This window comes from Hippichthys cyanospilos, chromosome 8, assembly GCF_059441005.1.
Source record: "Hippichthys cyanospilos isolate Australia breed blue-spotted pipefish chromosome 8, RoL_Hcya_1.0, whole genome shotgun sequence".
Classification (NCBI taxonomy): domain Eukaryota; kingdom Metazoa; phylum Chordata; class Actinopteri; order Syngnathiformes; family Syngnathidae; genus Hippichthys; species Hippichthys cyanospilos.
In genome coordinates, this window is record NC_142376.1 from 12,647,812 (window position 1) to 12,674,908 (window position 27,097).

At 39.9% G+C, this 27,097-nt stretch overlaps 3 protein-coding genes and 1 long non-coding RNA gene across 4 annotated transcripts; 1 reads left to right on the forward strand and 3 right to left on the reverse strand.

Moving 5' to 3' along the window:
- Positions 1 to 381: 381 nt before the first annotated feature.
- On the reverse strand, positions 382 to 10,337 carry herc4 (HECT and RLD domain containing E3 ubiquitin protein ligase 4). Its single transcript, XM_088421430.1, has 24 exons — positions 10,175 to 10,337; positions 9,253 to 9,516; positions 8,822 to 8,981; positions 8,658 to 8,734; positions 8,366 to 8,587; positions 8,158 to 8,249; positions 7,899 to 8,029; positions 7,660 to 7,814; positions 5,934 to 6,010; positions 5,722 to 5,846; positions 5,531 to 5,590; positions 4,795 to 4,906; positions 4,524 to 4,713; positions 4,206 to 4,378; positions 3,888 to 4,007; positions 3,655 to 3,753; positions 3,412 to 3,579; positions 3,179 to 3,322; positions 2,691 to 2,857; positions 1,946 to 2,012; positions 1,517 to 1,599; positions 1,197 to 1,380; positions 912 to 1,014; positions 382 to 802 (listed from the first exon to the last, which is right to left on the reverse strand). The coding sequence occupies exons 2-24, from the start codon at positions 9,476 to 9,478 to the stop codon at positions 594 to 596; spliced, it is 3,144 nt and encodes a 1,047-aa protein (XP_088277556.1). The 5' UTR covers positions 9,479 to 9,516; positions 10,175 to 10,337; the 3' UTR covers positions 382 to 593.
- A 3,305-nt stretch (positions 10,338 to 13,642) lies between these two features.
- LOC148420210 (uncharacterized) lies at positions 13,643 to 16,791 on the forward strand. The gene is made up of 4 exons (XR_015866342.1): positions 13,643 to 13,734; positions 13,821 to 13,874; positions 14,043 to 14,090; positions 14,168 to 16,791. It is a non-coding gene; the product is annotated as an uncharacterized LOC148420210 (long non-coding RNA).
- On the reverse strand, positions 14,518 to 18,804 carry LOC148420211 (androgen-dependent TFPI-regulating protein). Its single transcript, XM_088420879.1, has 5 exons — positions 17,906 to 18,804; positions 17,703 to 17,828; positions 17,527 to 17,628; positions 17,313 to 17,428; positions 14,518 to 14,948 (listed from the first exon to the last, which is right to left on the reverse strand). Exons 1-5 carry the CDS (start codon positions 18,056 to 18,058, stop codon positions 14,774 to 14,776), a joined length of 672 nt encoding a protein of 223 aa, XP_088277005.1. The 5' UTR covers positions 18,059 to 18,804; the 3' UTR covers positions 14,518 to 14,773.
- A 158-nt stretch (positions 18,805 to 18,962) lies between these two features.
- sack1ha (scaffolding CK1 anchoring protein Ha) lies at positions 18,963 to 27,001 on the reverse strand. Its single transcript, XM_088420876.1, has 6 exons — positions 26,792 to 27,001; positions 25,519 to 25,970; positions 25,269 to 25,433; positions 24,249 to 24,373; positions 20,558 to 24,122; positions 18,963 to 20,397 (listed from the first exon to the last, which is right to left on the reverse strand). Exons 2-6 carry the CDS (start codon positions 25,960 to 25,962, stop codon positions 20,386 to 20,388), a joined length of 4,311 nt encoding a protein of 1,436 aa, XP_088277002.1. The 5' UTR covers positions 25,963 to 25,970; positions 26,792 to 27,001; the 3' UTR covers positions 18,963 to 20,385.
- Between the last annotated feature and the right edge of the window lie 96 nt (positions 27,002 to 27,097).

Here is a 27,097-nt window from a genome sequence, read left to right on the forward strand (position 1 = left end):
AGATAAGTGCTATGGCTAATTATGTGTTGGTACTGTTAAAGAGAGAGAGGAAATCCAGGCTCGGAAAGTAAACAACTAGGCCAGTGGATAAAGCAGGGGTCGCCAACCCCGGTCCTTGAGGTCACCTATCCAGCATGTTTTAGGTGGAACCCCTCTCCGATGCACCTGATTGGAGGAGGGTTGCACCAAAAACATACTGGACAGGTGCCCTTGAAGACTGGAGCTTTTGACCCCTGGGCTAAAGCCAAACTGGTTTTAACCTTCTGGACCTGATTTTCCAATCTCTGGGATTTTCCAATCTCTGGTTACTAGACATACGTACTGTAACACAACTTCCTTAAACTTGCCTTATCCAAACAATGAATGCACATAACTGCAATATCAAATGTAAATCGACTAATAGGTGTTCCACAACAGAATACAATGAGTGCTTTGTGAAATGCTGAAAATTCCAACACAAAGAGCTGACATGGAAAAAGTCTTATTGTGTCTTGTAGTCAGTTCCTACAAACACAGTCTGCAAAGTAAGACGTTTGGGAATATGGCGGCCATCAACATTCTGGGCGTGGTCATTAGGACCTCTCAAATTGTCGTCATGCTAGATTGAAGCCTTGATTATGCTCGATAGCTTGAAGAAGCTTCTCCCGCAGTGTTTCTGCATTAGTGTATTTGGGCAGGTCCAAAAGGTTGAAGCAGGTGTGGGCGACTGGCAGGTAATGTTCTCCTCCACTGGTCGGCTGGATTACTAGTTTAAGGCTTTTCATGCCCAAGATGGGAATGCGATCACTTCCTGTGAGGAACACTGATGGGACAAATAACATCAATTTAATCTTTGCAACTTTACTTTCATTCTCCAAGTACTGGCCTCCTGCTATGTACCGTACAACCCAAACAGGAAGAGAAACACTTACAGAGAAACTCCTTTTTCTTCTCTAAAGGAAGGTCATGGAAGACTTCCCAGAAGAGCTTGATGGTGGCATGCTCTGCCCAGTACTCTCCCTTATATTCAGTGCCCTGAGAAAAGAAAAAGCATATGATTATAAAAAATTCAGACCAAGAAAGAATCAGGAATTATTTTACATAAATATTCCATTTCAAATGGGACCATATCCAAGTAACTAATAAAGTCTGAGCTATACATTCCAAATGAACATACAACCGTTTATCCAAACAAAAATGCCCAAACGATGCCAAACCTTTTCAAGTTCAGTCCAGTCATAGTTGGTGTTGCCAATCACCATGGCTTGCAGTTCATTGGGCTGGAACAGCTCCAGAACCTTGCCTCCACACACCTTGTGGAAGCCTGCATAGAAGCACTCAAACAGTGGGGCAACTGAGCTGTTGAATGTGTAGTCCACATATGCATTGACAAAGTCCACCCTGGATGGAGAAATGTTTACACTTAATAGTGTGAGTGCTTTATATTGCATGTGTACAAGGCATACAATTCTTTCAAAGTAATTTATCGCATCGTTTTGCTTTGATAAACAAAGCCGAAACAAGTTTAAGAAGCTACCTGTTGGATTTCTTAACGTTGATGTTTTCACCATTGGGTATGAGCTCCAACACCTCGGTAGCACCATAGTTTTCTTCTGTGATCTGATAAGAAAAAACATTGTGACACGTACACAACAAACTATAACGCCCCTATGAATTTCGTGTTAACGAAGCAAAGTAATGCCCAAGCAAAGAAAAGTCACAAAATAGCGTGGTATACTCCATGATGGTTTGATGTACTGATTTATTCAAATTTTATTCTCAGAATTCAGACTTTACAGTGAGAATCTTGACAGTAAGTCATATTCCTGAGATAAATGAAAACCCTGACAACAATTTTTCCTTCCCGGGCCATAATCCTGTTCTGTGTTACACACGTATGCAATAAGGAATAACAAAGTGTTCATCATTGTTTAATTTCTATATTTGTTAAACTTGTCATACTTACTGTAAAGTTCAAGCAGAATGTCTCCTCAAGGTCATCTTCAGCATAGTCCAGTAATATTTGCAGATTCCTAATTCAAGTAAAAGAATATGTTTACTGATTCGACTGTTTCAAAGTGTGATTTGACTGTCTCATGTTTAAATTACGGCAAATAATTGAACTGAAATGAATATTGAAGTACAAATTTCAAATAGCAAAAGGTTCAATTTGGAACAAAAAAAAAAAATCATAAAATATAAAATGTTCAACCAATGAAGTCCCATTTGTTTGCATTCATTTGGAATCTGATTTATGTTCAGTAGAATTTGAATAGTGAGTGCCTAAAAGACTGCAATCCAAGTAGTTAAATAAGTTAAAAAGTCTAGCTTGTATTAATTACTAACTTGAAAATAGTCCTGTATTAAATTACAACAAGCACAAAACATATTGAGGAAAAATAATTTCATGAATTTTCAAATTTGTTGACTCCTAATTTAAAAGTACTTCAGAGGTATAAGAAATGTAGTTTGACTTGAGACACAGCTAATACAAAACAAGGAAGATGTCTACACTACCTTCAAAAAGTATTGGAACAGTTAGGCCAATTGGGGTTTGGCATGAAAATATGAATATGGGAAAAGAGAATATGTCCATTTGATCTCCAAGTATTCTTGATATGCTACATCAAAAGAGGAATTGGCCTGAGTGCTCCAATACTTTTGAAGAAGAGTGACTGATGGAAAGCGTCCATGATGCCCTTTGATCTTACTTTCCCACTTCTGGCATGAGCTCCTTCATGTCATCTAATGTCGGATTCTTCTTCAGAAGCTTCTTGTACAGGGCCACTGGGAAGTTGAGCTCCACGATGGTGAGGTTGTAGATGGCCAAACCACATATGACTCCGATGAGGTTAAACAATTCAATGTCCTCAAAGGTCTGGAAAAAACAAAAAAATTGTCACAATCATTCAGAGATGGTTGACCACAGGTGTCTTGCTCTTTTTAACATTACGCGCGCTTATCAATGTTCGAGGTTTACTCCTGACAGCTCCCTTTGCACGGCTGCATGTGTGCGATCTGGTTCTCTAAATGTGCAGTAGAGTGTGTGTAGATTTTTCCCTTGAGCAACTTGAATGAGTATAATACACTCCAGTGAGATTAATTCATGTAACTTTCATTGTCCTTCAGGGACACTCCATTCTGTCATACGTGCTTAATATTAGCTAGCCACTAGCCATTCTATTAATTCCGTTGATACCTTGCTTGAGAACCAGAGGAGCCTGGAGTCCTCATGGTAACGGAACATCCCGTACTTAGGATCCAACAGCTCTTTCATAATCAGGAGGAAGAACTCTTTTCTTACACCCCCGGCATCGACTGCCTCTTCTCCCACAAAGATAACCTGCCATGAGTAGCCACATCCTTGTGTTCAACAGAGAGAAACCGCTTTTGATTCATTTAAATATAATGGAATGATTTGTCAAAACAAACCTTCAGTGGCTTCTTGTAGTCAACGTTCTTTGACTTCCTGAGAACTTCCATAGTGTCTCCAACTATATTTTCCCTCCGGACAATGAGGATGAGGCATGGGTTTACAGATTCCACAGCAGGTAAGAACATGGAACTCAAGTTTTGCATTTGAGCCTGGTCCACTGCCATCTATCAATACAGAAAACACAGATGATATTTTTTATTAAATATTTTATTCTTTAAACACCATTAGCTCAAATTTACCTGCATTTGTAAGACAGCATCGGTCTGTAGCAGAGTCGTCTTTGCTGGGGCATCGAATACAAATGGATATCTGCACATAGTCACCAAACCATCATGACCCTGAGGACAGAGAGGCGTCACCAATGAGCCATATTAGTCTACAAAGACAGACAAAATTCACAAGTGAAAAAAAAACACAGCTCTTAGGCATTTCATGCAATCATTGATATACAATTTCAGGCTAAAATACTTACCCCTGGATACATTTGTCTTTGAATCCATGTGATGTAATCATTTCTGATGTCTATCAAGGCATCCAACTCATGAATGTAGAATTTATCGTACTCTATCATGTGTCCGCCTCGCTCATTCACCTGAGGTGCCACAAAAGTGGACATGATTCAACAGTTTTATTTGTTCTGTGATAAAGCTCAATATAACACACATCTGGGATTGTATGTCTTGCACTCATAAAAAAAAAAAAAAAAGTTAAAATATGTCTTTGGGGTTGGGGTTGAGTGAGAAATGCCAAAACAAAAAAGATATATTTATATATTTCCCTACTTTCTTACCATGTGAAGGATCTCCAGAAGTCGGAGTGACATGTCCAGAAAACAGGTGAAAATTCTTTGTTCTATCGACGGGATTCCGACCTTGTGCATCTGGAGCAGGTACACCACTACCTCTTTGTACAACTCGACCAGCCGCTGGAAGACTTCGGGCTCAAATGTAGACCACCAGTTTCCTGGGGAAAATGAAATAGTCCAAAAAAATGAATGTTCCATGCAAAGGTTGTTTCCCAAATGTGCCGTGGCAAGCTGAACTGAACAAATCGCTTGGTGGAAACATGTATAAATGTGGAGGAATGCGTCTGTAGCCTTACTTCTTACCTAGCACTTTACGCGGAGCTTCTTTCAGGCTGACGAGTGATTTGGCAAATGGGATGGAGATAGTCACATAATTGTTTTGATCATTGAAGAGAGGGCATTCTGGAAGAGTGAGGTACAGTCTCAGAGCTTCTATGTCTGGAGGGGAGTTGCTTAGTCTGGGAATCAGATTCTTTTCCAGACTTGCAGCAATCTGCCGGTGATGTAGAAAGTACTGGTATATAAGTCCGCTTTGCAACAATCAATAATCATCCTTGATCCATTGATGACTTACCAGTTGGGAAATTTCAGGGTAGTCTGGTGTAATAAGTCTCTGAAACAGGAGACGGGCCATGTTCATATCGATCCCTGAACATTTACTGCTGGTACTGTAGTGATCTGGATGACTGAGGAGCAAAATTGATGTGACTGAATTGATCCAATTTAAAAAATGCTAATTCTGTCACTGCATGATCTTAAGCTTCTGTTCACTCATAACAACATACACGCTGAGTAAGAGTGTGAAGTCTAGGATGTGATGAAGTCCAAAATGTGCGCATACTTTGTGTAACATTATCTTGTCTTCAGATCTAAAGCAGGGTAGACACACCGACAGTAGTTACGCCAGCAAACGTTGAGCATTTTCCCCATGGTGTGAGTTGTGTTGAGTTTTTTTTCCCCTTGATCTGCTGAGAAAACAGCTGTGGCACCAAATTTGTAAAGACTGTAATATACCCTGGTCATGAATTATTTTGATTGGTAAATCCTTGCGCATGTGCTCAACACTGAGTTCGGGCGAACCACAGACTGTGACTGTGATGTGAAACACAACGATAGCCATTTATGAAATGAGCTAGAGTATAGTTGACACTACAGCTAGGCTAACTCTTAGCCGCCACTGCTGTTTTGTCTACTTTGCAGTCTGCCAGTCTGGTTAATTATGGTGGTGCCTCTAACATCTAATGAGAGTTTAGCTCAGTGAGCAACTTAAAGGATTAATTTTGCAAGTGTTTTGCTCTTTGGCTTCTTACCTCAAAGATAAGAAGGATCCATTGAGGCAGCTTGCAGTCGAGAACACCAGGTCAATCTCACTGAGGGAATCACAAAAGGGAAACACTGGGAGTGACTACTTTTTTACTGCCAATTGTGAATGAAGAAATGACTAAACCATGTACAATTTGTTCTGTAATACAGTCAGCCAACGCTGAGGAGAGGACTTTACTTGGACATTTCTAGTGGGAGTCTGCCTGGTGTGTGGTTCAGCCATCTTTGTATGGTTTCCTCACTCAGGGTGCAAACTTTTCGTTGGGCGTCTGGTGTCACCAAATGATCAGTGTTTTGAAGGCTCTACAAGAACAACCCCAAGCAAGCTAAGCATTAACTGCACTGGATAATTCCACAGCCATGTAACTATGTTACTAAATTAAAACCTACATTGGTAGTACAATAGTGAGCAAAGCTTTGGTCTCCTCCAGCATAAATCCTTTTGATAAAACAGTTCTGATTGATGGCTGTAAAGGTGAATGTGAAAGAAGACGTTACTGACTTGAATATAATTTATAGTGACAATACTCAAAAACCCAATGCATAAAAGAATGTGCATGATCACATTGATCACATACTGTACTTACTGAAAGCAAGGTCAAAGGCAATGGCAGAAATTAAGGAAATGCTATCATCCTACTGTATCATAAAGATTTATTTTTCTGCTGTTTGTCCCCCTCCTCTGCTGCTGCCACTTTTGCTTTGGAACATCACTTAATTCAAAAGGTAACGTATGGTAACACATCGTAAAATTTAATGTGTTTTTGAAGTGCTTGGAATGATTTACATGTAAAACACGATTCATAATATCAATATACAAAAACCACTCGGGAGCTGATTGATTAAAAAAAAATGAAAGATCATGAAAATAAGGCGTTTCGAAGACGATTTGCGATATATTGGAAACTGAACGTCGTATTGCAATACGAGTATTGCATAATTTTGTATCGCAATATATCAATGTATTGATATTATCGGCCGACCCGAATTATTTACTTAAATCTTTTATTACTAAGCCTGTTACCTGAACTGAAAACTAAAACTAAACTGTTATAACGTCCCGTTTTCATCCTTTGGTTGTAGTCAGGGAACACAGAGGGCCAGAGTTGCCCTAGACATAGCGGCCCTCGGATGCCAACCTAGAGTGGAGCCTGTGTTTGACCAGACACGATAACAGAGAACCAGAGTGTACACTCTAAATTCTAATTTATTACAATAGAAGTCTTTGTAACATCAACCTAACGCTTTCTTTCATCCTAACCGTATTCCTCCAGCACTGCGCTCCTTCCGCACGTTCTCACTTGTGTGTGAAGTTAACTCAGCGACTATTCTAAGTACTGTCCTCAACACCTTGAACAAGACTGGCGAGACAGTCAATCAGCTTGCAACACTCCTACAAGACACGTGATTGGCTAGAGAGGATAAAAACTCCTGGGCAGCAGTAGATTACATCTTCTGTCCTCATTGGTCGATGTCACGTCGGAAGCCAATCACGTGTCTTGTAGGAGTGACTGTGCCAAGCTGTTGACTGTTAACTACAGTACAGTAAGTCCAGTAGCAGTCTCCAAGTGAATCTCACACGAGACTGAGAACGCACGATGTGTAGGAGTATGATGAGGGCAAAAGAAAGCATTGGGAAGGTTTTACAAAGAGGTTGTTGTAATAAATTGAGATTTTGAGTGTAAACTCTGCTTCCCTGTTATTCATGTTTGGTCAGCTTCGGGCTCCTCTACGGGCCAAAGTCCAAGGAGTGCTAATGACGTGCAATTAGTCAACTCGTCCTTTTGGCATGCAAGAAACCTTCACAGCATGTCTCTTCACAATATAGATTTTTTTTTCAAAAAATAAAGTACGTGAAGTACTAAGGCCACGAAGATGGAGGACGAAGTGATGAGCGAACACTGTGTTTAAATACTAGAAACGAGAATGGTGAGATTCAAAAAAAGAATGTAAAATGCCCACCTCTGCTTTCTAGTTCCTATTAACCATCCATTATAATGTTGTAGTAAACAATTAGAATGCTAGACACCTGTGAAACTCAACAAATGTTTCAGTTCATTGAGGAAGGAGGTTAAAGATGCACATCCGCTTTTAATTGACAGTTGTGTAGCCTCACCTTTATCATCTGAATCAACAGAGGCTATCCAGGGACCCTTGACTGGGCCTGGGCTTTTCCTGTTGCAGCTGGTCCGTGTTCCAAGCTGTCCATTTCCGCCAAGACCAAATGAGTCCATCTTTTCACATGAAGGTGTGAAAGCCAGTGTGTGCTGCCTTCATTTTCAAAATGATTGGGAGAGCAAAATAGTTGTTAATAACTTTAAAATATTGCGACTTTCCGACACATTAGAGTCTTACCTTCCACATGCAATCTGTGTGACTACATTTCCCATGAGTTCAAACACTTTCCTTGGGTTGATTTCATGATTTGTAGAGTTATGCCCCAGTTGACCATATCCTCCTGCGCCGAATGTAAAGACACCCCCTTCCTGTGGAATCAGCAACAGCAGTTCAACTTTCTCATACGGAAGTTGCTCAAAGACATAATTGCTATTAAACATCTAATGAGAGCTGAGGTGGAATGAGAGAAAATAAGCCATTACATATTACTACTTAACTTGGTCAGGGCTGCTGTGTGATCTTCTCCACAGGAGAGAAAAATTACTCTCTGCGATCTAAGTGATTTCAGAAGGGCTGGAAAAGACCGATCTGGGTGGAGGAGCAAAGACAAAGTCTGTGATCGATGACAATGAATATTTATTCAAAACAACAACAACGACAAAACACCGATGCAGAAACATGCAAGAATCTGTGGCTTCTCTCACCATTGCTATCATTGAGACCCAACTGACCAAAGTTGTTACGGCCCCAACCAAATACAGCTCCTGAGAGAGTGAGAGCGAAGCTGTGAGCGCCACCTGCTGATATCTGAGCAAAAGGAATGCCCTGCAGAGACTGAATGATTTGAGGGGTAGAAATGCTTTGTCCATTTACTCCTAGCCCGAGTTGTCCGTATCGATTCTGGCCCCAGGAGAAAACCTGGCTCCCTGAGAGGAACAAAATAAACATCTCAGGAGGATTGCGGTTTTGATAATTCTGCATTTAAACCATCCTCACCTCTTGAAAGTGCTAATGAGTGCCAGTACCCACAGGCTACCTGAGTGATTTGAACATCAGTCAAAGTCTTGATGTTTCTGCCATCATCAGGGAAAGAAAGCATAAAAAATTATGCATTTTTGTGATCATTGATACATACGATATAATATTGACATAACATTTACCTAGGCACACGAACACATTCTTCAAAGTTGTTTAAGCCCAGCTGCCCATCTGAGCCAAGGCCCCATGAAAAAACCTGCCCACTGTCATTCAAGGCAAGGGTATGCGAATCTCCACAAGACACAGCTGTTATGATCTGAGCATCCAGAGCCACAACCTGCTCTAATGGAGGACAGAGATCGGATGAACCATTTCATACAAGGACCAAACATCCATCCATTTTCCATGACCATTTATCCTTTTAAGGGTCACAGGTGAGGTGGAGCCTATCCCAGTTCACTTGGGGCAATAGGCAAGATGATGAAACTCTCCGCCAGCCAATCATTTTTAAAAACAGACTATCATTCACGTAAAGATTTACACAATCACAGGGCGGGAGATGCTGTGAACCATTAGACTTATGAATGAAAAGTTTTAAAATAAACACACTTACCTGGTTTCTTCCGTGACTTCTCATGGCCCAGTTGACCGAGATCATTGCAGCCACACGTGTATACTGTACCATCCTCCAGCACAAAGGCTGTATGCTTGCGTCCGCAGCCTACATCGCGCACTCTCTTTGCAATGAAGAAGTCACATTTCCTCGGCTCCAAAACTATCTCTTCGTCAATGCCCCCCAAACCAAGCTGGCCGTAGGAGGCATTGCCCCAGCACAGCATCGTGGTCCTTCCTTGTGGCTAAAACAGCCAGCAGGAGCCTATATGCAAATATGAACACATTTATAGTTGAGTTACATAACAGATTAGTCGGCGCCGTTAAAAAAACGTGCAACATTAAATGTGCGACTACTCCAGGCTATCCAGGTAAGAGGTTAAACAAGGACACCGGTGTAATTTATGCCAAACTAACCACTGCTTCTACGACACTTCCGGTTTAAATTACAAATTACAATGAACTCTCTGCCGAGATCAGTCTCACGCCGCATAAGCTTGTTATGAACTAAATTTGTAGTCATTGCCAATTAGGTCAAACGCGCTTGTGGGAGCCAGCGTTTTCGAAAGAATGCAACACAAGCTAGCAACTAGCATGCCGTTAGGGTTATCTACACGCACGGTTTTAGCTTTCTTACTTTGACGTCTTTGGCACGGTGGCCATAGTGTTAGCTTTAGCCAAGATTACCCCTTCTCCGATTTTTCATTTAAGGATCCACGTAGGAGAGGTTTCTAATTGCTTTCTAGCTCAAACGCGTTGCTACTGCAGTTTAATTAGTTAGACGTCCTCTTGACTTAGTACAACACAACTTAAATGTCTTCAAACCGGGCACGCACGGTTTTGGAGACAAACGTGATTCTATACGCCAGTGGTAACCTGCATTTTGAAACGAGGCTGTGGAAGCTGCACGCAGCAAATCTTACCAATGTAGACTGTGCTGATGACGCTATTGTTGTGTAGATGACGTTGTCAAAGACACGTTAATTCCCACTGTTGCTTCACTTCACTCCACATACCCTTCCTTATCTGTCAACAACTGCTGTTTTAGGGCTTGTTGGGGCAGTACTGTGTGACAAGTTGGACGTATTTATCAACTAGCATTGTCGGTTATATTTTGCAAACAAAAGTTATCATGTCAATGTCTATATTAGTCAGACAAAAGAGTAGACGAAAAGACTGCACGTCTAACTGATACCAGTGAGACAACTGAAACGACATAAATCCACATTTGTCCTCATCGTGCAGTTTTTGTTGTTGCTCGTATAGATGTGCGCAAACGTGTATACCTTTAAGTTGAAGGTGAAATCGCGGCAGTTCCGTTACTGACGCGCTCTTTACTTCAAGATGGTGTAGAAATGTCGCGAAGCCTCCATAACGTTCGCGTCGCTCATGCGCGGTTTACAAAACCTCCCCAATGGTTATACTAGTTACACGTTTACACACTGCATTGATAAATGGATCCAAGTGAAAGTGCCGTTCTCAGGCACATTCAGACGCGTTAACGCAATTACTTTATTTACTTTTTAACTTTATTGTATCTTTATTGCAGACACGTGCATTTAAAACACACACAAGTGCAAACACAAAAAATGGCAAAAGAAAATTAATGAAAGCAAAACAGTATAATAGCACATTTTGTGTACATTTATTACATCACTGCATTCTGGTCTTAGAAGTAAACCCAAGCAGCTTTTTATTGGGCTGACCAGGGCGTCTATTCTGTGCTTTTCTGACTTTAGTCGCCCAATGAAGCCAAAAACCAGCTGCCATAACAGTGCATGTGTGTTTGTATTCTTCTAGTAACTGTAACGCATAATTGACTGGCACACGTGTTACCTTGGTCCACAATGCAGAAGCCGCATTTTTATATGTGACTTTCAGCCTCTGCAAATGTGATTTCTTATAGTTAGACCATAAGCTAAGAAGTATAAACCAGCATAATAGAGGCCCTAAAATTTGACCTCAACAAAACCAGAGCACATAAAACAATATTAATCAGAAAATCAGTCTCATTGTATATTTTTCTGTTGCTGTTGTAAAAGTCTATTTTGTCCTCCATCCAGTCCTTAGATACAAAATCATTAATTAATTTTGTTTCCACATATTCAAACAGGAAGCAGATTGATAGTCACAGAATATAGCAGCAAGACAAAATGTAACAAAAGCACATGTCACAGTTGGACAACATTCAAATATACTCATACATGTGAAGCAAGATTTTCCATAAAGTGAGTATAATTATTTTTGACTTATTCTTTAAATAATTTGTCATTCTCATTACTTTTTCTCTTCTCTAGGTTTTTGACCTATTTCTTAGGATTTTAATTTTTTAATTTTTCCAGCTCGGAAGTGAAACGTCTTGTTGACTGAGACTATGCCTCTCACCACGGGTGTTTAAGGGAAGAAATTACATTGCAACATGGTTAGCAGCTCCAAAAATAATTTTGCATTATAGGGGTCTTTTAACTGTAAGTGTTGATGGTTGTGCCAAGTAGCCAAGTATAAAACTCCAGCTCTCATTTGCAAGCATTTAAAAATGAACACATGGTGCCATTTTGAACCTCTACCTGTTTTTGACAATCTATGGTCATTTTTAGCATCCTAGTGTTTTGCTTTGTTTTTGACGTATCATCATGATCCATCTATCCATTATCTGTAGCCGCTCATCCTCAAAGGGGTCGTTGGCTTGCTGGTGCCTATCCCAGCATTCAGGCAATAGGTGGGAGACACCCTGGAATGGTTGTCAGCTAATTGCAGGGCACACAGTGATGAGCAATCATTCACGCACCCAGTCACACCTAAGGGCAATTTAGAGTGTCCAATACACCTACCATGCATGTTTTTTTTCGAGTGTGGGAGGAAGCCGGGGTGTCCGGAGGTAACCCCAAAGGCCCAAACTGGGTCAAAGGACACCCGCCGGTTAATTGCGCCAAAGTGCACATTTTATCTGTGGAAAATTATCCCCAAACCCCACCCGATGAAAAAGTCACAAAGTATGTACTGTATACTGAAACTATCATGATTTTGTCTTTATTTACTCACAAGTACAACTACTAAGCGTTAACTCTATGTTTGTTCATTTGAACGTAAAGCTATTGTGTTATACGAAAGGCAAAAGGTGGGTTAATTGCACCTTCTCCCATCTAGTGGAGGGAGGAGCAAGAAATTGTTTTGTCTTTCACTCTTGCTGTCATTGGCTGGAAAGATGCATTACTGTATTTGCAATAAATAAATATTGAAGTGATATACTTGTAAATATCTCAGGACATGGCAGTTGGAAATCACTGTTCTGGAAAACATTAGTCATTAGAAACATAAAACATAATTATCAACTTGCTGGCCTTTTTTTCCATTTTGGTTCAAGGGCCCAAAGCAGTTGCTTCGTTCACCTGTGTTGTCGGCTTGGCAAAATATGGATGGATGGATGGATGCATTCGACAGTAGTTACAGTGCATACAGAAATCAATGAGAAAAACTGAAGATATATTAAGTTACACATGTATGTAACAGAAATATCAGCAAAATCTTAAAATGTCTTTAAGATAATGTTCCATCCATTTTCTATAGCCGCTTATCCTGGTACCTATCCCAGCTGACTTTGGCCAGTAGGCTGGGGACTCCCTGAACTGGTTGCCAGCCAATTGCAGGGCACACCAGGACGAACAGCCATTCACGCACCTAATCACACCTAAGAATAATTTAGTGTGTCCAATACACTTGCCATGTTTGTTTTTGGAGTGTGGGAGGAAGCAGGAGTGCCGGGAGAGAACCCACACGGACTCGGGGAGAACATGCAAACCCCACACAGGAAGGCCGAAACCAGCTTGAACTGAACTCGGGTCCCTGAACTGTGAGGCGGATGTGCCAACCACTCACTCACCGCCCAAGATAATGTGTATAATAGAAATGCAGTATAATAAAATCACAGGCCTACATAGATTTTTAAAAACAAATCACACTTCATTATGCTCTCGGGTGAGCAGGAGCCTGTGCAAACTGACTTAGGAGTGAAAGGCTTTGAACAAACTGAACCAGTGGCCAAGCACTTGCAAGCGAAATCTGCAAAAACTATAATGCCTATCTCCAATTTCAACTCTCGATTCCTACGTGCATGTTTTGAAAGTTGGAGGAAGTTACAGTAGGAGTAAAGCCATGCAAGCAAAGCATGTAGCATCAAAACTCTCAAACATTAGAACAGTGAGATAGAAGTAGAAGTGATCAATGAATAAAAGTTTCAATGTATTTTATACCAGAGTGGGAAAACAAGCAGACACTTAAAGTCAAACAACACCCTATTTGACGCAATTGCCTACGTAAAAGCCCTTTGATTCTTGTCACGGGAGTTAGGATTGAAAATGTTGTATATCCTGTCAGGCAGGTTGTCTCATTTGTTTCAAACATTCGAGTGTGTTTCCCACTGAGAGCAGGTGACACTTGAAAATTCAGCACACAGCCGAGAAGAGACATGTTGTACTTGTTCGGAGTAAGTACAAAACTTTTTCTATATTACCGTCTAACTAAATCGGACGCTTGTGATGCCGACTGCAGAATTTCTGTTTACACACACAGATAGTTGTTGGTCTTCTTGTCATCATTATGTGTTTTTCAAATGGACTCAGAGAGGTGAGTAAACCAAAAAATTGGTTTTGCATTTTATTTAGATCAAGTGATCTTGAATGAAACCAGTGTTCCATAAAGTGGTCACATTTAACTGAAGTCAAAAGGAAACACTATTTTGTAGCGACTGGTGTACAGTGCCTGGGATTTTAACAGAAGTATTGTCTTGAACAGGGAAATAGACCTCAAAAATCACAGATACCAGAATCCAATGGCAACAAGGTCAGTACTCGTAAAAAAAAGGCTCTTGATACTTATACTGGAATTACACGTTCAAGTATTGATGTTCGTGTCGACAGAGGGATCTGAGTGAGACAGATCTACATTTACTGGCCAAGATCCTTTCAGTTGGACTGGTGGATGCAGATCCCAACTACCTCCAACATCTTAAAGGTTACAGAGACCTCGGAGGTGGATAACATGCACAAACACGTGTGTTTACTCAAGAAGATCCAGACCGAATGATGACTACTTTTGGCTATTTAGAATGGAATTTTGGAACCTGGGTTCCTCCCTACACAAGCCAAAATGTTCTACCACGAATTGCCCTGCATTGTGGTTGGACATGTAGAGACAAGTTATTTCATCTCGTGACACACAATTTAAATCCATAACTTAATCGACAGAAAGTGTTAGAGTTGACAAGAAAATGGCAGACACTGAAATGTTTTCTGTAATATGCTTTGTTTTATTTCTTTTTTGTCATTTTATCTGCAGTTAGATGAAAACTGCCATGACGATGTAAAACTGAACTACTGTATTACAGTTATTACAGGGATTGTGCTTCTGTAATGTTCAGCTTTGATATTTACAAATAATTACTCTTGAACATTGTTCATCACATTGCATTGAGTAAGAATTTAGTTTCTTGTTGAACAAACTTTGTCCTGTTGACTTTTCCTCTGTCAGTGCTGATGAAGTGAATTTTTCCACACGTGGCTGTTAAGTTTGTCTCCGAGAAGGTAGAGCAAGGTCACCACAGACATGTTAAAACAAAAGAAGCCCAGCAGACCAACAGCACTGAAATGTCCAAGGAGGGGATACACCCAAATCCCTGTTGAGAAGTACACCCAAACAATCCTGCAAGGATTATAAGGGAAAAACAAGTTTCACTGTCATTATTCAGAGATGTTAAAAAAAAAAAAAAATTCCCCCACCAGGCATCATTGTAGTTGTGGTTTCTGCCAGTTGGCAGCCATGCAAAACCTGCATTCGAATGTCATTGCATGTATTTTTTTTAAACAAGAAATAGAATATGAAATCAAATATCATGGAAGATACTGTATGACAAAAAAATACCTACCTGTACGACTGTTGTATTGTTCTATTTTGGTTAAGAGTGGATTTGGTGAAAAACAAAATGCTTGTAATACCCGTTAAAATGGATGAAAAAAATCAAATTTTGAATGAACTTTATGCCATAATAAAAGTAACACATCTCCCTAGCAAAACGACCTGATCTGGCAAAAAAGTTTGCATGTCAGCGGATAAAGTTTTGAATGAGTGACATTTTTTTTTCTTTGAACAGAAATATCCTTAAGGTCTAGTATATTTAAATTTCCCTGCAGCCAAAAGGTTAAAACGGTACTGCGTTGTTTGCATTGTTGTCATAAAGGGAAAAACATACAAATAAAAAATCATCCAAACTGCTGAGCCTCATTAAATATAGTTAATCGTCAATTCAGGAATCTCACAGTCACACACATGAAGGCAAGACTATATACATGAGAGCAGAGACGCTCCCACTAATACGAGGGAGATGCTCCTCTGTTGTGCTTACATGTGAGCAGGCTCCTCCCACCTAAGGATTTAAAGTGTATTAGATTTAGCGGAAAAGTTTTGAAATGCCCTGCATGTATAATGCCATGTAAAAATGTAATGAATATAGTGCAATCCACACCAATAATGTAATGTTTTGAGCACTTCTCGATGTAGTAATTTCATAAAATTCATTTTCATGATGACACAGCTAGGTCAGCGACAAATGAATCATCCCGTGGCAGAGTGACAAGTCCCCTTTATGCTATGTACAATCGAATATAAACACTGTTAAGAAGATGATAAAAAGTTCGTAATTGGCCCTACACGTGACGCACGAAACACAATGTTTCTTTTGTATTACGTTGAAGGCAAAAAACATGTCAGAACATCAAATCATTTAAATTTTCTGCCGAATGCATTTGAAAAATTGATATTTTAACTGAGATATTGGTGTTGAAATAATATCTATATAAAATATCAATAAACTGTCATCAAATAGGAAATACTCTTGTGACAAAATATTTTTAATTCAATTTTATGATGATCTCACTAAAAAAAAAAACCCGCATGCGCACCCACACACACCCACATAGCAATAATAAAAATAAAAATAATCTCAGATGTCGTTTTGTCAATTGGAATTTAATTTCCAGAGGTCTTTCAACACTTCTTTGTTTGAAGTCAATATATTTCCTTAGGTACTCATTTCTATGGAATTCTGAAAGCTATCTACTGTATGCCTAAACTTCAAATGTATTTTTCTCAAAAGTAGGGATTTCAACTGTTGGATTAGATACTTTTAAATTCTCAAACAGCTTCGTTTAGTCATCTTTTCATGTTAGCAGGGAGGTCATTGCTTGTGCCTTTTGATAAGTGTTTGCAGATTATGAAAAGTCTGGCTTCGGAGAGCCGACGCGGCGAGACGGGGAATTTGGCCTTGCTGCGCAGTCTGTATTGCGTCAACACTTGGCAAAGGACTGCCAGGACCACCCTCTGGATGACTTGGTAGATGTGATATCAGGATGAGCTGCTGTCTGAATGTGCTGTCTTTTTTGTTGTGCTAGTTTATGTGTAGGAGAATCGCGGTCAGGGGTAAAAGGCCCAGATCTGTAAACTTCGCAATCTGTTGAACTTGAGAGGATTTATTAAAATTGCAACTGAGTGAGTGCTTTCTTAAGTACCCTTTTCTAATCGAGATTGAAGAAACACGTAATTATTAATCTGGTGATAAGGGTAGGGATTCACTCCCCACTTAACACAACCCAACAACTTTCAAATTGCTTTAAATATCATTTTTTTAAGGTACCACTGTATATCATTTTAAAGTTAATTAAGTGAAGGTATATGAAATACTCAATTTTCATCTGTTGACACACACTTTTGTCAGAGCCGCTGACAAATATGTGGTGGGCTTTGAGTTTGACTTTTTGTTTGCAAGATTATCTAACTTTGTCTCAAGACGTTTTAGTGTAAAGCACACACACACGCACACACACACACACACACACGCCAACATTAGCTGTTCACTTTTATTAAACGCTGTTTGACTGGCCCAGCTACTGGACACAACCTTAAGCCTCCCTGATATGAAAGTTCGATGTTCTGAAAGACAATTAAAGTTGCAACAACAGCAGTTCAGTTCTGTTATTATTTCGGACTGTATTATGCTGATTTGGCACTTACCAGAATAGGTACCCCACACCCACTAATCCCAGTGTGGCCAGTGCATTCTTTGTTGGTGGATATGCATGTGGCTGCACCAGAAATTCCCCAAGCAACAAAGGAAGGACGAATGTATGCTAAGAAAACAGGTCAGAAATCAGTCAAGAAAAAGATGATTGAGATAATGAATAAGTTGGTTCTACACAAAATGTTAAAAATACGCTTTTATCCAGACCATTGCATGGTTTATCCAAGGTGGGAGAAAGGCATCAATTGTTGCCGGGTAGACCAACTCTCTGTCATAGGCGAAGATAGCCCAAAAAAGAAGAACAACAAACTAAACAAGACTTAATGTAAGTGATATTGATTCATTGTGTAACTCTAAAAGAGTATTACATTTATATAGCTCACCATGCCCACAGGGAAGGCAAAGACAGTGAAAATTAGATCTGTACATTTGTTCAGTGTGCAGTGAGAATTTTTCCCATGTTGAAGATCATTAACTGCAGCAAGCCCAAAGAATAACATTTGTAGTAACTGAAACATAAAAAGTAAGATACGTCTTCCATATGTTCCCACTTGAAAAATATTGCACTGCACAATAGTGTACTCACCAAGTTCAGAAACGTGAGATATTTCCAAGGTCCCCCATACACAAATATCCCAGGCGGTAATTCATCTCCATCCTTAGCAGCCAGTGTCGTTACAACAAAAGCATACCAGCTGAATGCTGTGACGTGGTAAATTCCCTTCCGAGTTGAATTCATTTTATATCAATTCTGATTTCTGCAGGGCCAAAGCTATACAAATATAAGACTGACTGAATCTCCCGACTGAAGCGTGAAAACTGAAAAGAAGATTAGTGCAAATGTGCAGCTCAATGCACACAAGAGGCCCACTGTTCATTATTAAGTACAGCAGGGGAGGTTTTTTTCATAAGCAGAATTCTACAGCATGTGACTTGATGGTTTTTTACTCAGGGATCTTAATCGCGTTTAGAGTTTTGTAAGGGAAGTCTGATGTAAGTACAGTACAATGTAAAATATCTGGTTCGAAAAGTTAAGCACTGAAATCCTGTCTTAGTGTGGCATTATAATACAACACAGACAATCATGCATGCAAGCGACAATATTTGTTATTCCACATCACAAATACAGTGCTCAACTAATGTACTATTAGACCAGGTGTCATTAAAAAACGAAAACGAAAAAAAAAAGTCACATCAAAAATTTTTTTAATGCGAAGCTTTTGATGTTTTACTATTTTGGACAGAAATGAGCAATTTCAACAAGTTATACCCATAGTCCAGGCAGGTCAATGGGATTGTCCAAGAGTTAGAAATTGCGAAAAGAAAGAATAACCTTCAACCACCAAGACTTCAGCGCACTGACTACAAGGATATCACTACATAAATAATGAAGAAACATCATAATTATTTTGTTTTTTACCAGTGTTGTTCATTTCGGGCAGCGGCAACCTGAACTTTACATTGAAGTGGTGGTCTAATACGTGTACAACATCTTTGATGGATATTAATAAACATCACCATTATTTTGGTTATTGCCAGTTAATTTCAGGAAGCGAAGACCTGAACTTTACTTTCTTGTGTTGGTCATGTGTCAAGTGCAGGTATCTAAATAAATAAAACAAATTGCTAGATAAATAAACAAATATTTTAAAGAAATTTTATTTTGATAAATTGGTCTAGAAGACCTGACATCAATTAAAAGTATCTTAAAAGATAATTATATCTTGTTAATTTGTTTCATATTACAACTTTTATAGGTAAGGCAAAATTTCAGAAGAATACAAAGTCACAAAAGCTCAGTTTCTCCGAATTACAAATAGTAAACTACAAGTTGTTATTTAACCCTAAATGAACTTCATAAGTGTACATGGTCAGGGTTTGAGGTCCTTTAAGGAACATGCATTTTTACAGTCATAAATGGAATATGGATGACTCAAAAGCTGCAAAAAATATCAACAACATGACAATGCTGTTCAGACATAACACAACACACAAAAAAGTTGGCAATACAATAACATGGCATTGAACAGATACCTTATTTTTTATGTAACTTTTTTATATTGGTCTCTTAAAAAGTGGAGCTTATGCTGTTAATTAATACCTTCATTAATGCATTAAAACCAGTTAAAAAAAGAGAAGATAGTTACATTAAATTTGTTTACTAAGATACAGCATCAGATTCAAAATGTGATTGTTTTAATCACAGTCATGTTTCAACATGCGATTAATATTGGATTAATTGAAAAGTATGAATGAGAATATTCAGTACTGGTGTTTTAATTTCAATTTCTAAACTCAAAGTTATCTCCCAGATAGCAGTCTGGTTTCTATTTCTGATTTTTTTTCTTACTTTTCAAAGGCCTACTTGCTTGTTCAGGGATAAAACTAGACATGATTTGGCTTGCTTAAAAGGAACATGCAACACCATGGCTGTTGGTGAAATATGTAGCGAGGCATTTATGTGGAGTTACACCGCACTTCCAACAAGTCACCAATGTGGTAACATTTAGCTTTGCCTTAAGTAATGCAAACAATGTTGACGTGGGGACTGGAATAACAACAAGATCCACTAGATGGCAGATGATACTTTACAACAAGTTCTGTTTCTGCACTAAGAATAAATCGCTCACAAGGACAGTTTACTTCAGCGAGAATCCATCCAGCCAATTGGTAAGAAACTACACGACCTTACTTCATGGTACATGTTTAAGACCCCATGTGATAAAACCTAGGATCTTATTATCACTTTTCTAAACAAGCCATCAAAGCAAACAGTATTATATGTATTGTGGATATGACTGTAGTAAAAGCCAAGTCCTGTCGAGGGCATCTCAAATAATCAGTAAATTGCACTTTACCCATCTGTGTCGTTAAAACATTTCATCACATACATGTGCACCGTCAACCTTCAGTGAATGCACTCCACGCTAACTACACTGATAGTGATTGACAAATAGAAATCCTACCCTATTGGTCTTTACTGATCATGTAAATGTCTTAGCATGTCCACTTTCTGCTATACTTCAGTCTCTAATTTCTTCTCTCTGGTTTCGCTCTGGATCCCAGTTAAGGAGTCATCTGAAAGCCAGAGGAAAAAAAAAATCATGTTATAGAGATGAACAAAAATCTTCTCATTCAATGCCAGCCCAGTTACAAAGGATCCTTCACAGCTATAGCCATCAATTTAGCAGTAAATGAATTTGTGTGTGAAAAATATTGTAAGAAGACTTCAACTTACATCAAAGCGACTGTAAACTTTTCTTTCTTTCCTCATGCTTTGGAGTCTCTCCAGCAGCTTGTCACGGTCCTGAGACGACTTTGGCAAATTGCTACTTAGGGATCCTATCTCTCTTTCTTTTTCCCTTTTGGCATTTTTGTCAGCTTCATCTTCTTTTTCATCATCAGTGACAGGTGACTCCTTGGTTGATTCATTCCTGCTTTGGCTATTAGCCGAAATTTGTTCTAGCAGCAGCTTTGTGTCGTCTCGGAGGTTGCTGCTGGAGAGCACACCGGCGGTGGATGAGTGGTAGCGAGACTGGCTTGATTTTGGTTGCTTGGATTGCTGTAATGATAATACCCCTTCCTCTGGATATTTATTTTGCCCTGTTGGTTCATTTAGTTTTTCGCCGTCCGACATTTTATTTTCACAAGGCGTAGGCAATTTTGAATCTTTGCTGACATCATTTTGACAGCTCATACTACGGTCAGCAACAGCTATCTCTGATGTGCAGGCTTCAGAATGATCAGAGTTGAGTTTTGTGTTGGTATCATCCATAACAGATGTGGTAATGGAGGTAGGGTGCGTTGTAATTTTGTCCATGTCAGCTGGATTCCCATTGGTTATGAAGTTGGTTTCAGAGGACTCATGAAAACATAAATCTGTAACAGCGGGAGCCAAAGATCTTTCTGGTTCAGAAGGAAAATTTGCTTGGCTTAGTGGCTCTTGAGATGGACTTCCTAGACTTGTTTTGATACGGCCTTCTATTTGGTCACATTTAGAATGACTTTGAAAACCAAATACGTTGGATTCAAGTAGTGAAGAGCTAAGGCTATGAGTTGGGATATCACCTTTGTCTTGCATGAGGGATGAAGGAACAACATTGGGTGATACCCCAGACTCATCTACGATTACATCAGAAGCGCAATGTTCTTGGGAAGCACCAGATTGCCCATAAGCAGAGTCACATAACAAAGAACTTCTTTCAGGTGCCACTGAAGCAGAAGTGTCTTGGTCTTGTGAAGATTGTTTTGTCATGAAAGAGAATGATTTTTCCTCAGTTCCCTGGGTGAATCTAGGAGGGGAGGCACTGACACATTCTTCTATGTGTAGTGCATCACAAGTTAGAGGCTGTATGCCAGGTGAGTTGATGTTAGGGTCATGAGGAACAGATGTGGTTTGATGACTACAAATCAATAGTGGGTTAGAGCTTTTTGCATCTGGTGGCGCTACTTCGCTAGCTTGTGATGCCACAGTGAGCTTGACCTGTGATGAGTCTTGAGTTTGGATGTTAGGAGTAACCATGGTAGATGAAGATGATACAGAATCCCCCAAACTGGGAGTAAATAATGTGGACTCATTAGAGGTAGACTTAAGTAATTGTGATTTACTTTTATTTGTACTCTGCTCAAGCGATGGAAGATTAGCATTTGTTTCTTTTGTTATAATGGAGTGTTGGCCAGAGCTACACTCACTCAAGGCACCTTTGTGAAGATCTAGATCTTCCGATTCACACTGAAGAGCTTCTGTTTCTGCGGAAACAGATAAAGATGCTGCCGTTTGGCTGGTTCCCAATTCGACCTTTTTGAAATCAGTTGATACTCGAGGTTGCTCATTTTTTGCACTTTGGGAGATAACGGTTAGATTACTGACCTGGCCCTCTTGCTTTTTCGATTCATCACTGACATCAACGGGTGGATTTTTACTTAAATCTTTTGCCGTGACACTTGATGATAAGGAGACTGACATTTGGGAAGTCATACCAGCTTTCTTTCCATCGTTTGGTGTAGATTCCACTTGTTCTATAGTAACACTGTCAGGATCAGTTGGTGTTTTGGGTGTTCTCTTTTCTGCCTCTGCAGCCTTAGCAGCTTTGCGTTTTGCTGCCAGCTCTTTGAAAAACATGAGTCTCTTATCAGGATCACTCATATCGACAGATGACAAATTGCTGACCGAGGACTTGTGCGGTTGATCAGTTTTTACCATATCAGAGTCAGACCGCTTCAGTCTGGATGGTGATGGGGAAAATTTTCCCTTTTCGATATCTGAAAGTTTTGCAGATTCTTGTACCTCAAGGTTCTCTGAGGAACTCTTAGAATCCTCTTTTGATGAATCTTTATCCTCTGATTTATTGTTTTCGTCTTGTTTGTCAAACGACTTTAGGTAACGAGTCCACGGGAAAGATTCCTTCGCAGCTGATCTTCTTTGTCCAAAAACCTGAGAAGCAAAGGGTAATTTTGTCTGTTCGCTCTCATTTTTCTCACTTTCTTCATCTTGTTGTCCCGGTGTATGCTGTTCTAAAGAGTTGAATATTAGAGATGATCTTAATCTGGAGCTTCTTGGCATTGCTGCGTTGTATTTCCTCCTAAATGACTCATCCTTTCGAAGAGTGTTATTAGGTTCCTTTTGTTCCGCCTCTTCTGGTTTCTCTCCTTCGGTTGTTGATGATGATTCCGAAGGTGTTGGTGTTGTCTTGGTGTCAGCTGGCGCAGCAGTTTTTTCCTCTGGCAACTTATTTGACTGCTCTGGTTCCAGTGCAAAAGCCTTGGCATAACATGGCAACTGACTTACTCTTGGAATGGCAGGAATCTTAAACTCTCTGACATTTGGAATTTTAGGAATTGATAAATCCGGTGCTGCTGGCTCTACAGGGTTGGATGGCTCCTCAAAAGGATCTGTTGCCTGAGGTGGCAACATTGGCAGGCCTTCATCTCCTGGATTATCAAATGCACTGAGATATGAGTTAATTCTCCAATTTCTTAAACCCCGCTTGACCATGGGATCTTTGCGGTCAGTGTTGGGCTCCTGGAAAAACTGCTTGTCATCCACCGTAGACTGAGATAAACTTAAAGGTAAATCTGCAGAAGGTTGTAATTTCTCTGAGACCTGCTCAAAGTCCACATTCCTGGTGGATGATAAATAGTTAAGCACAGGGTCAAAGCTATCAAAAGGCTCCTTTTCTTGTGGCAATCCCGATTCAGAATACTGATCTGCAGAACGATAGTTTTGGCTCCAGAATTTCTCAGGGCCCCTAAAGTCGACTTCAGGACCTGGCCCCACATTTTTCTGCTGCCCTCTGTGAAAAAGTCTACCCCGGGCTTCAAAGTCTGTTGCGGGTTGAGTCGGGAATGGATAGTTGTACCTTCCATGAACACCTTCAGCATAAATGTGGCGTTTTTCCGTCATGGGAAACTTGGATTGACTTTGCTGCTCCATTCCTGACTGCTGTGATGGAAATCGACCGTACATATCAAAAGGACCGTGAAAAGATTCATTCCTTTTCAGGGGCACCATTCGCCAGTCAGTTTCCATTTGTTCATCATATGATGGTTTAGTCCAATCCTCTGTCTGAGACATGTCCATTGGTAGCAGCTTTCTGGGCTCTCTGTAGACAATTGAACTTCTTTTACTTGGGTACTGCCTCTTTTGTAAAAGGCCGATGTCTTCCATGGCAGCAGGCGCATCAGTCAAGAATGGTTGAGACTGTGCAAAGAGGATCCGAAACTCCTCGTCAAACGTAGATACAAGTTGTCCAAGGAAAAGGTGTGCCATACAGCGATGTAGTTTCTCAAAAGACCACATGAAGCTGCACAAATAACAATGAAAATATATTAGTAAACATATAAGCTAAGTGATGTGTCAAAACATTTTATTGCAACACAAACAACTTATTTCTTGCTTTTCATTTGCTTGGAACAGGCAGAAACATTACCTGTAGTTCCCACTCAGCACGGCCCTGCAATCTGTCAGTAAGAAGCGATCCATCATCTGACCTTTGAAGGATTTCCCTGAGCGGCAGTGATAAGTGATGCCAGATACAGTTCTCACACGAAGAAACTACAAGAGAATTATGGTTGTTATTATTTTCAAATTAAACCAGGGTGGCATTATTGCAATGTTCTTGCTAATTTTTACAGTATTGTGCTAACAGTGACTAAAAGTTCACCTAAATCAGAACGGCCTGGGACCATTTGTGGCCCATCATCCACATATCCTGTAAAAGCTTTATATATTTATTGATTTATTTTAATGGTATATAATGTTTTGAAATTATTTATCTTATATCTACCATCACAAAAGCCCATTATTTGAACTGGGGTGTGTTTGACATTTGATGTCTGCAGTACATTTGAAGAATGTATCTAAAAAAAAAACAATAAAGCAACTGTTAACACAGAAAGTGATCTTGTTTGTCATCTGTCACCTGTTTTATCACTAGAATTTTCCATTTGGAAACAATAAGATTATTTTATCTAAATTGGAGGACTTTAAGAAGATGCGAACATACACTAGTTTACTCGCCACATATGAATGAATATAGCTCATTGAGTTAATTTGCCAACTTGTTTCTGCTTTTTGGCGTTTACATCCTAATCATCTTTGCTTTCTTACAAACAGACGTATGCTACATTGTTGTAGGAGAGGTTCGAGTTTTAAATCTGAGCATTTTTTATTTGTGTGAACTGTACACTTTTTTCTTGTATTTTAGATAACACAATGGCAATTATAGTACAGTATTACTAATCAATCAATGATCGTGTCTTTGCTTACAATGCAACCTCATTCTAAATAAACAAATGACATGAAAGAAGTAAGCAGAATTAAGAGTACTGGTATCAACAGCCTTGAGAATAAATAGCACTTAGGGGATGAAATATTACATTTTTAACTAAAGTGTGAGTGGAGCTATTCTAACAAAATATGTATTTGTTTTGAAATAAAATGGACTCACTTGGATGCTCTGTAGATTTACTCTGCAGTTGGACACCATGTTCATGAAATGATGTACATTTTGCTCGTCTAAAAGAATATAGACGGCAACGTTTCTCATGGCTGCATTTATAATGTCAGCAAATATGTCAACATCTGTAAACATGTCCATCACAATGGCAATCACCTGTCGAGACAAAATTCAGGCATGACAACCGTGAAAACACTGTGAGGGTCTTGTAAAATGATGAGCTAAAATAACAAAGACCCACCTGCTGAGCATTCTTGATAAGTCGTCGGGCCTGCTCCTTGATACTCGGCATGTCAGGTTCAGGAGGGTTAACCAGGGTGGTGACCTCCGTTGGTCCACCAAAAAGATGCAGCTGTGGCCAGCCAAGATCAAGGCCTGGGGCATCCAAGTCCGAGTGGATTGGCCAGTATGTATCCGAGGAGCTGTCTCCTCCACTCTCAAGAAAGGCTTGCTCTTGGTAGGCGGTCTGCTGAGGAAGGTGTGCTGAGCTCTGAATAAACTGGATCTCAGGTGTGGACAGAAAGTCCACCACATCTGCCTTTTGGAGAAACTCATAATATCCTTCCAGATCTTCCTCAACCAGCGCATCAATTGCCAAACGGTATTCTTCCCGATAGTGAGGAGGAAGGTAGTTGGGGTGCAGGGGATTATCCCCAGCAGAAGAACATTGAGAGCGACGTGCCATACTGCTGGCTGAGATGTAAGAGCAAAAACACAATCAGTTTCCTTACATCTACAGTAAATACTGTACATATGGATTAAAAACAAAACAACCAACTAAACAATCACAAATAAAAAAACGATATAGACAGACAGACAGACAGACAGACAGATAGATAGATAGATAGATAGATAGATAGATAGATAGATAGATAGATAGATAGATAGATAGATAGATAGATAGATAGATAGATAGAGTTCGGACATGTGATAAACAGATCAACTGTCAACGTCAGTTCGTGCTAGTGGCCAGTGTTTACATTTTATGCCATTTTACAAATGTTTGTTTTCCAAAACAGAGTAAGATAGCATTTATTCCAACACTGTAACCCAACAAAATATTTACATACGAGACGGTATGGAAGTTTCTTCAGCCCACATTTCTACAAGTCGGGGTTAAAGACAAATGAATGAGGGGAGGTGAAATTCCTGCACAGTTCTGGGCGCGGCTCCTCCCTCTGGCCAAAAAAACACGAGTCTGCGATCTCGAGTTCACGAAAAACCACAATTGAGCAACTTTCCCCAAACCAACACCAAAACCAATCAAAATGAGCAGCCAACGGGAGAATACTGTACAAAGCGACGAGCTAACGACTCCATGCTTAAAAGTTTAGTTTCTGTCACTCTGGACTCGTCTGCTATGACGAGCGCGTAACAGGTAATAACGTAGCACACTTGGCAAAAAAAAAAAAAAAAAAGTCTCGGACCGTATGTTTCATTCCATGTTGTCACAACACACCTAGAAATGGACATTTACACACAAGAGCAAGTCGAACGTTATTCGATGAACTTACCGAGTTTAACTAACGTCAAGTCATTGTCACGGGTCCCATCGTTTGATGTCGAAACGGGCCATTTTGCCGTGTTTCCGGTCGCTGCGTCTTCAGTCGCGCCTCTAATACAAGTGGGACCTGCCGAAAGTGTTCCGACACATCGCTTTTGTTTTTTTCTTTACCCGCCACCCAGCTAAACCAGTTTACTGTCACGCTGTAGGCATGTTGACGACGATTATTCTGAGCTAACACTGAGAAGTGGAAGGGTCAATGGAGCACCGTACCGCCCATAGTTCCTTCGTTTTCTCTCTCTCTCTCTCTCTCTCT

Bases quoted from the DNA above. Each gene is read 5' to 3' on its own strand.
- LOC148420211 (XM_088420879.1), bottom strand. From the start codon at position 18,058: ATGAATTCAACTCGGAAGGGAATTTACCACGTCACAGCATTCAGCTGG. The intron at 17,829-17,905 runs GTGAGTACACTA...TTTATGTTTCAG, and splicing joins ATCTCACGTTTCTGAACTTG to TTACTACAAATGTTATTCTT. The intron at 14,949-17,312 runs GTAAGTGCCAAA...TAATCCTTGCAG, and splicing joins GGTGTGGGGTACCTATTCTG to GATTGTTTGGGTGTACTTCT.
- herc4 (XM_088421430.1), bottom strand. From the start codon at position 9,478: ATGCTGTGCTGGGGCAATGCCTCCTACGGCCAGCTTGGTTTGGGGGGC. The intron at 8,982-9,252 runs GTAAGTGTGTTT...GTCCTCCATTAG, and splicing joins GAAGTCACGGAAGAAACCAG to AGCAGGTTGTGGCTCTGGAT. The intron at 1,015-1,196 runs GTTTGGCATCGT...TTCTTTTCTCAG, and splicing joins ACTGGACTGAACTTGAAAAG to GGCACTGAATATAAGGGAGA.
- sack1ha (XM_088420876.1), bottom strand. From the start codon at position 25,962: ATGGCACGTCGCTCTCAATGTTCTTCTGCTGGGGATAATCCCCTGCAC. The intron at 25,434-25,518 runs GTGGGTCTTTGT...TTGTCTCGACAG, and splicing joins TTATCAAGAATGCTCAGCAG to GTGATTGCCATTGTGATGGA. The intron at 24,123-24,248 runs GTAATGTTTCTG...TTATTTGTGCAG, and splicing joins GTGCTGAGTGGGAACTACAG to CTTCATGTGGTCTTTTGAGA.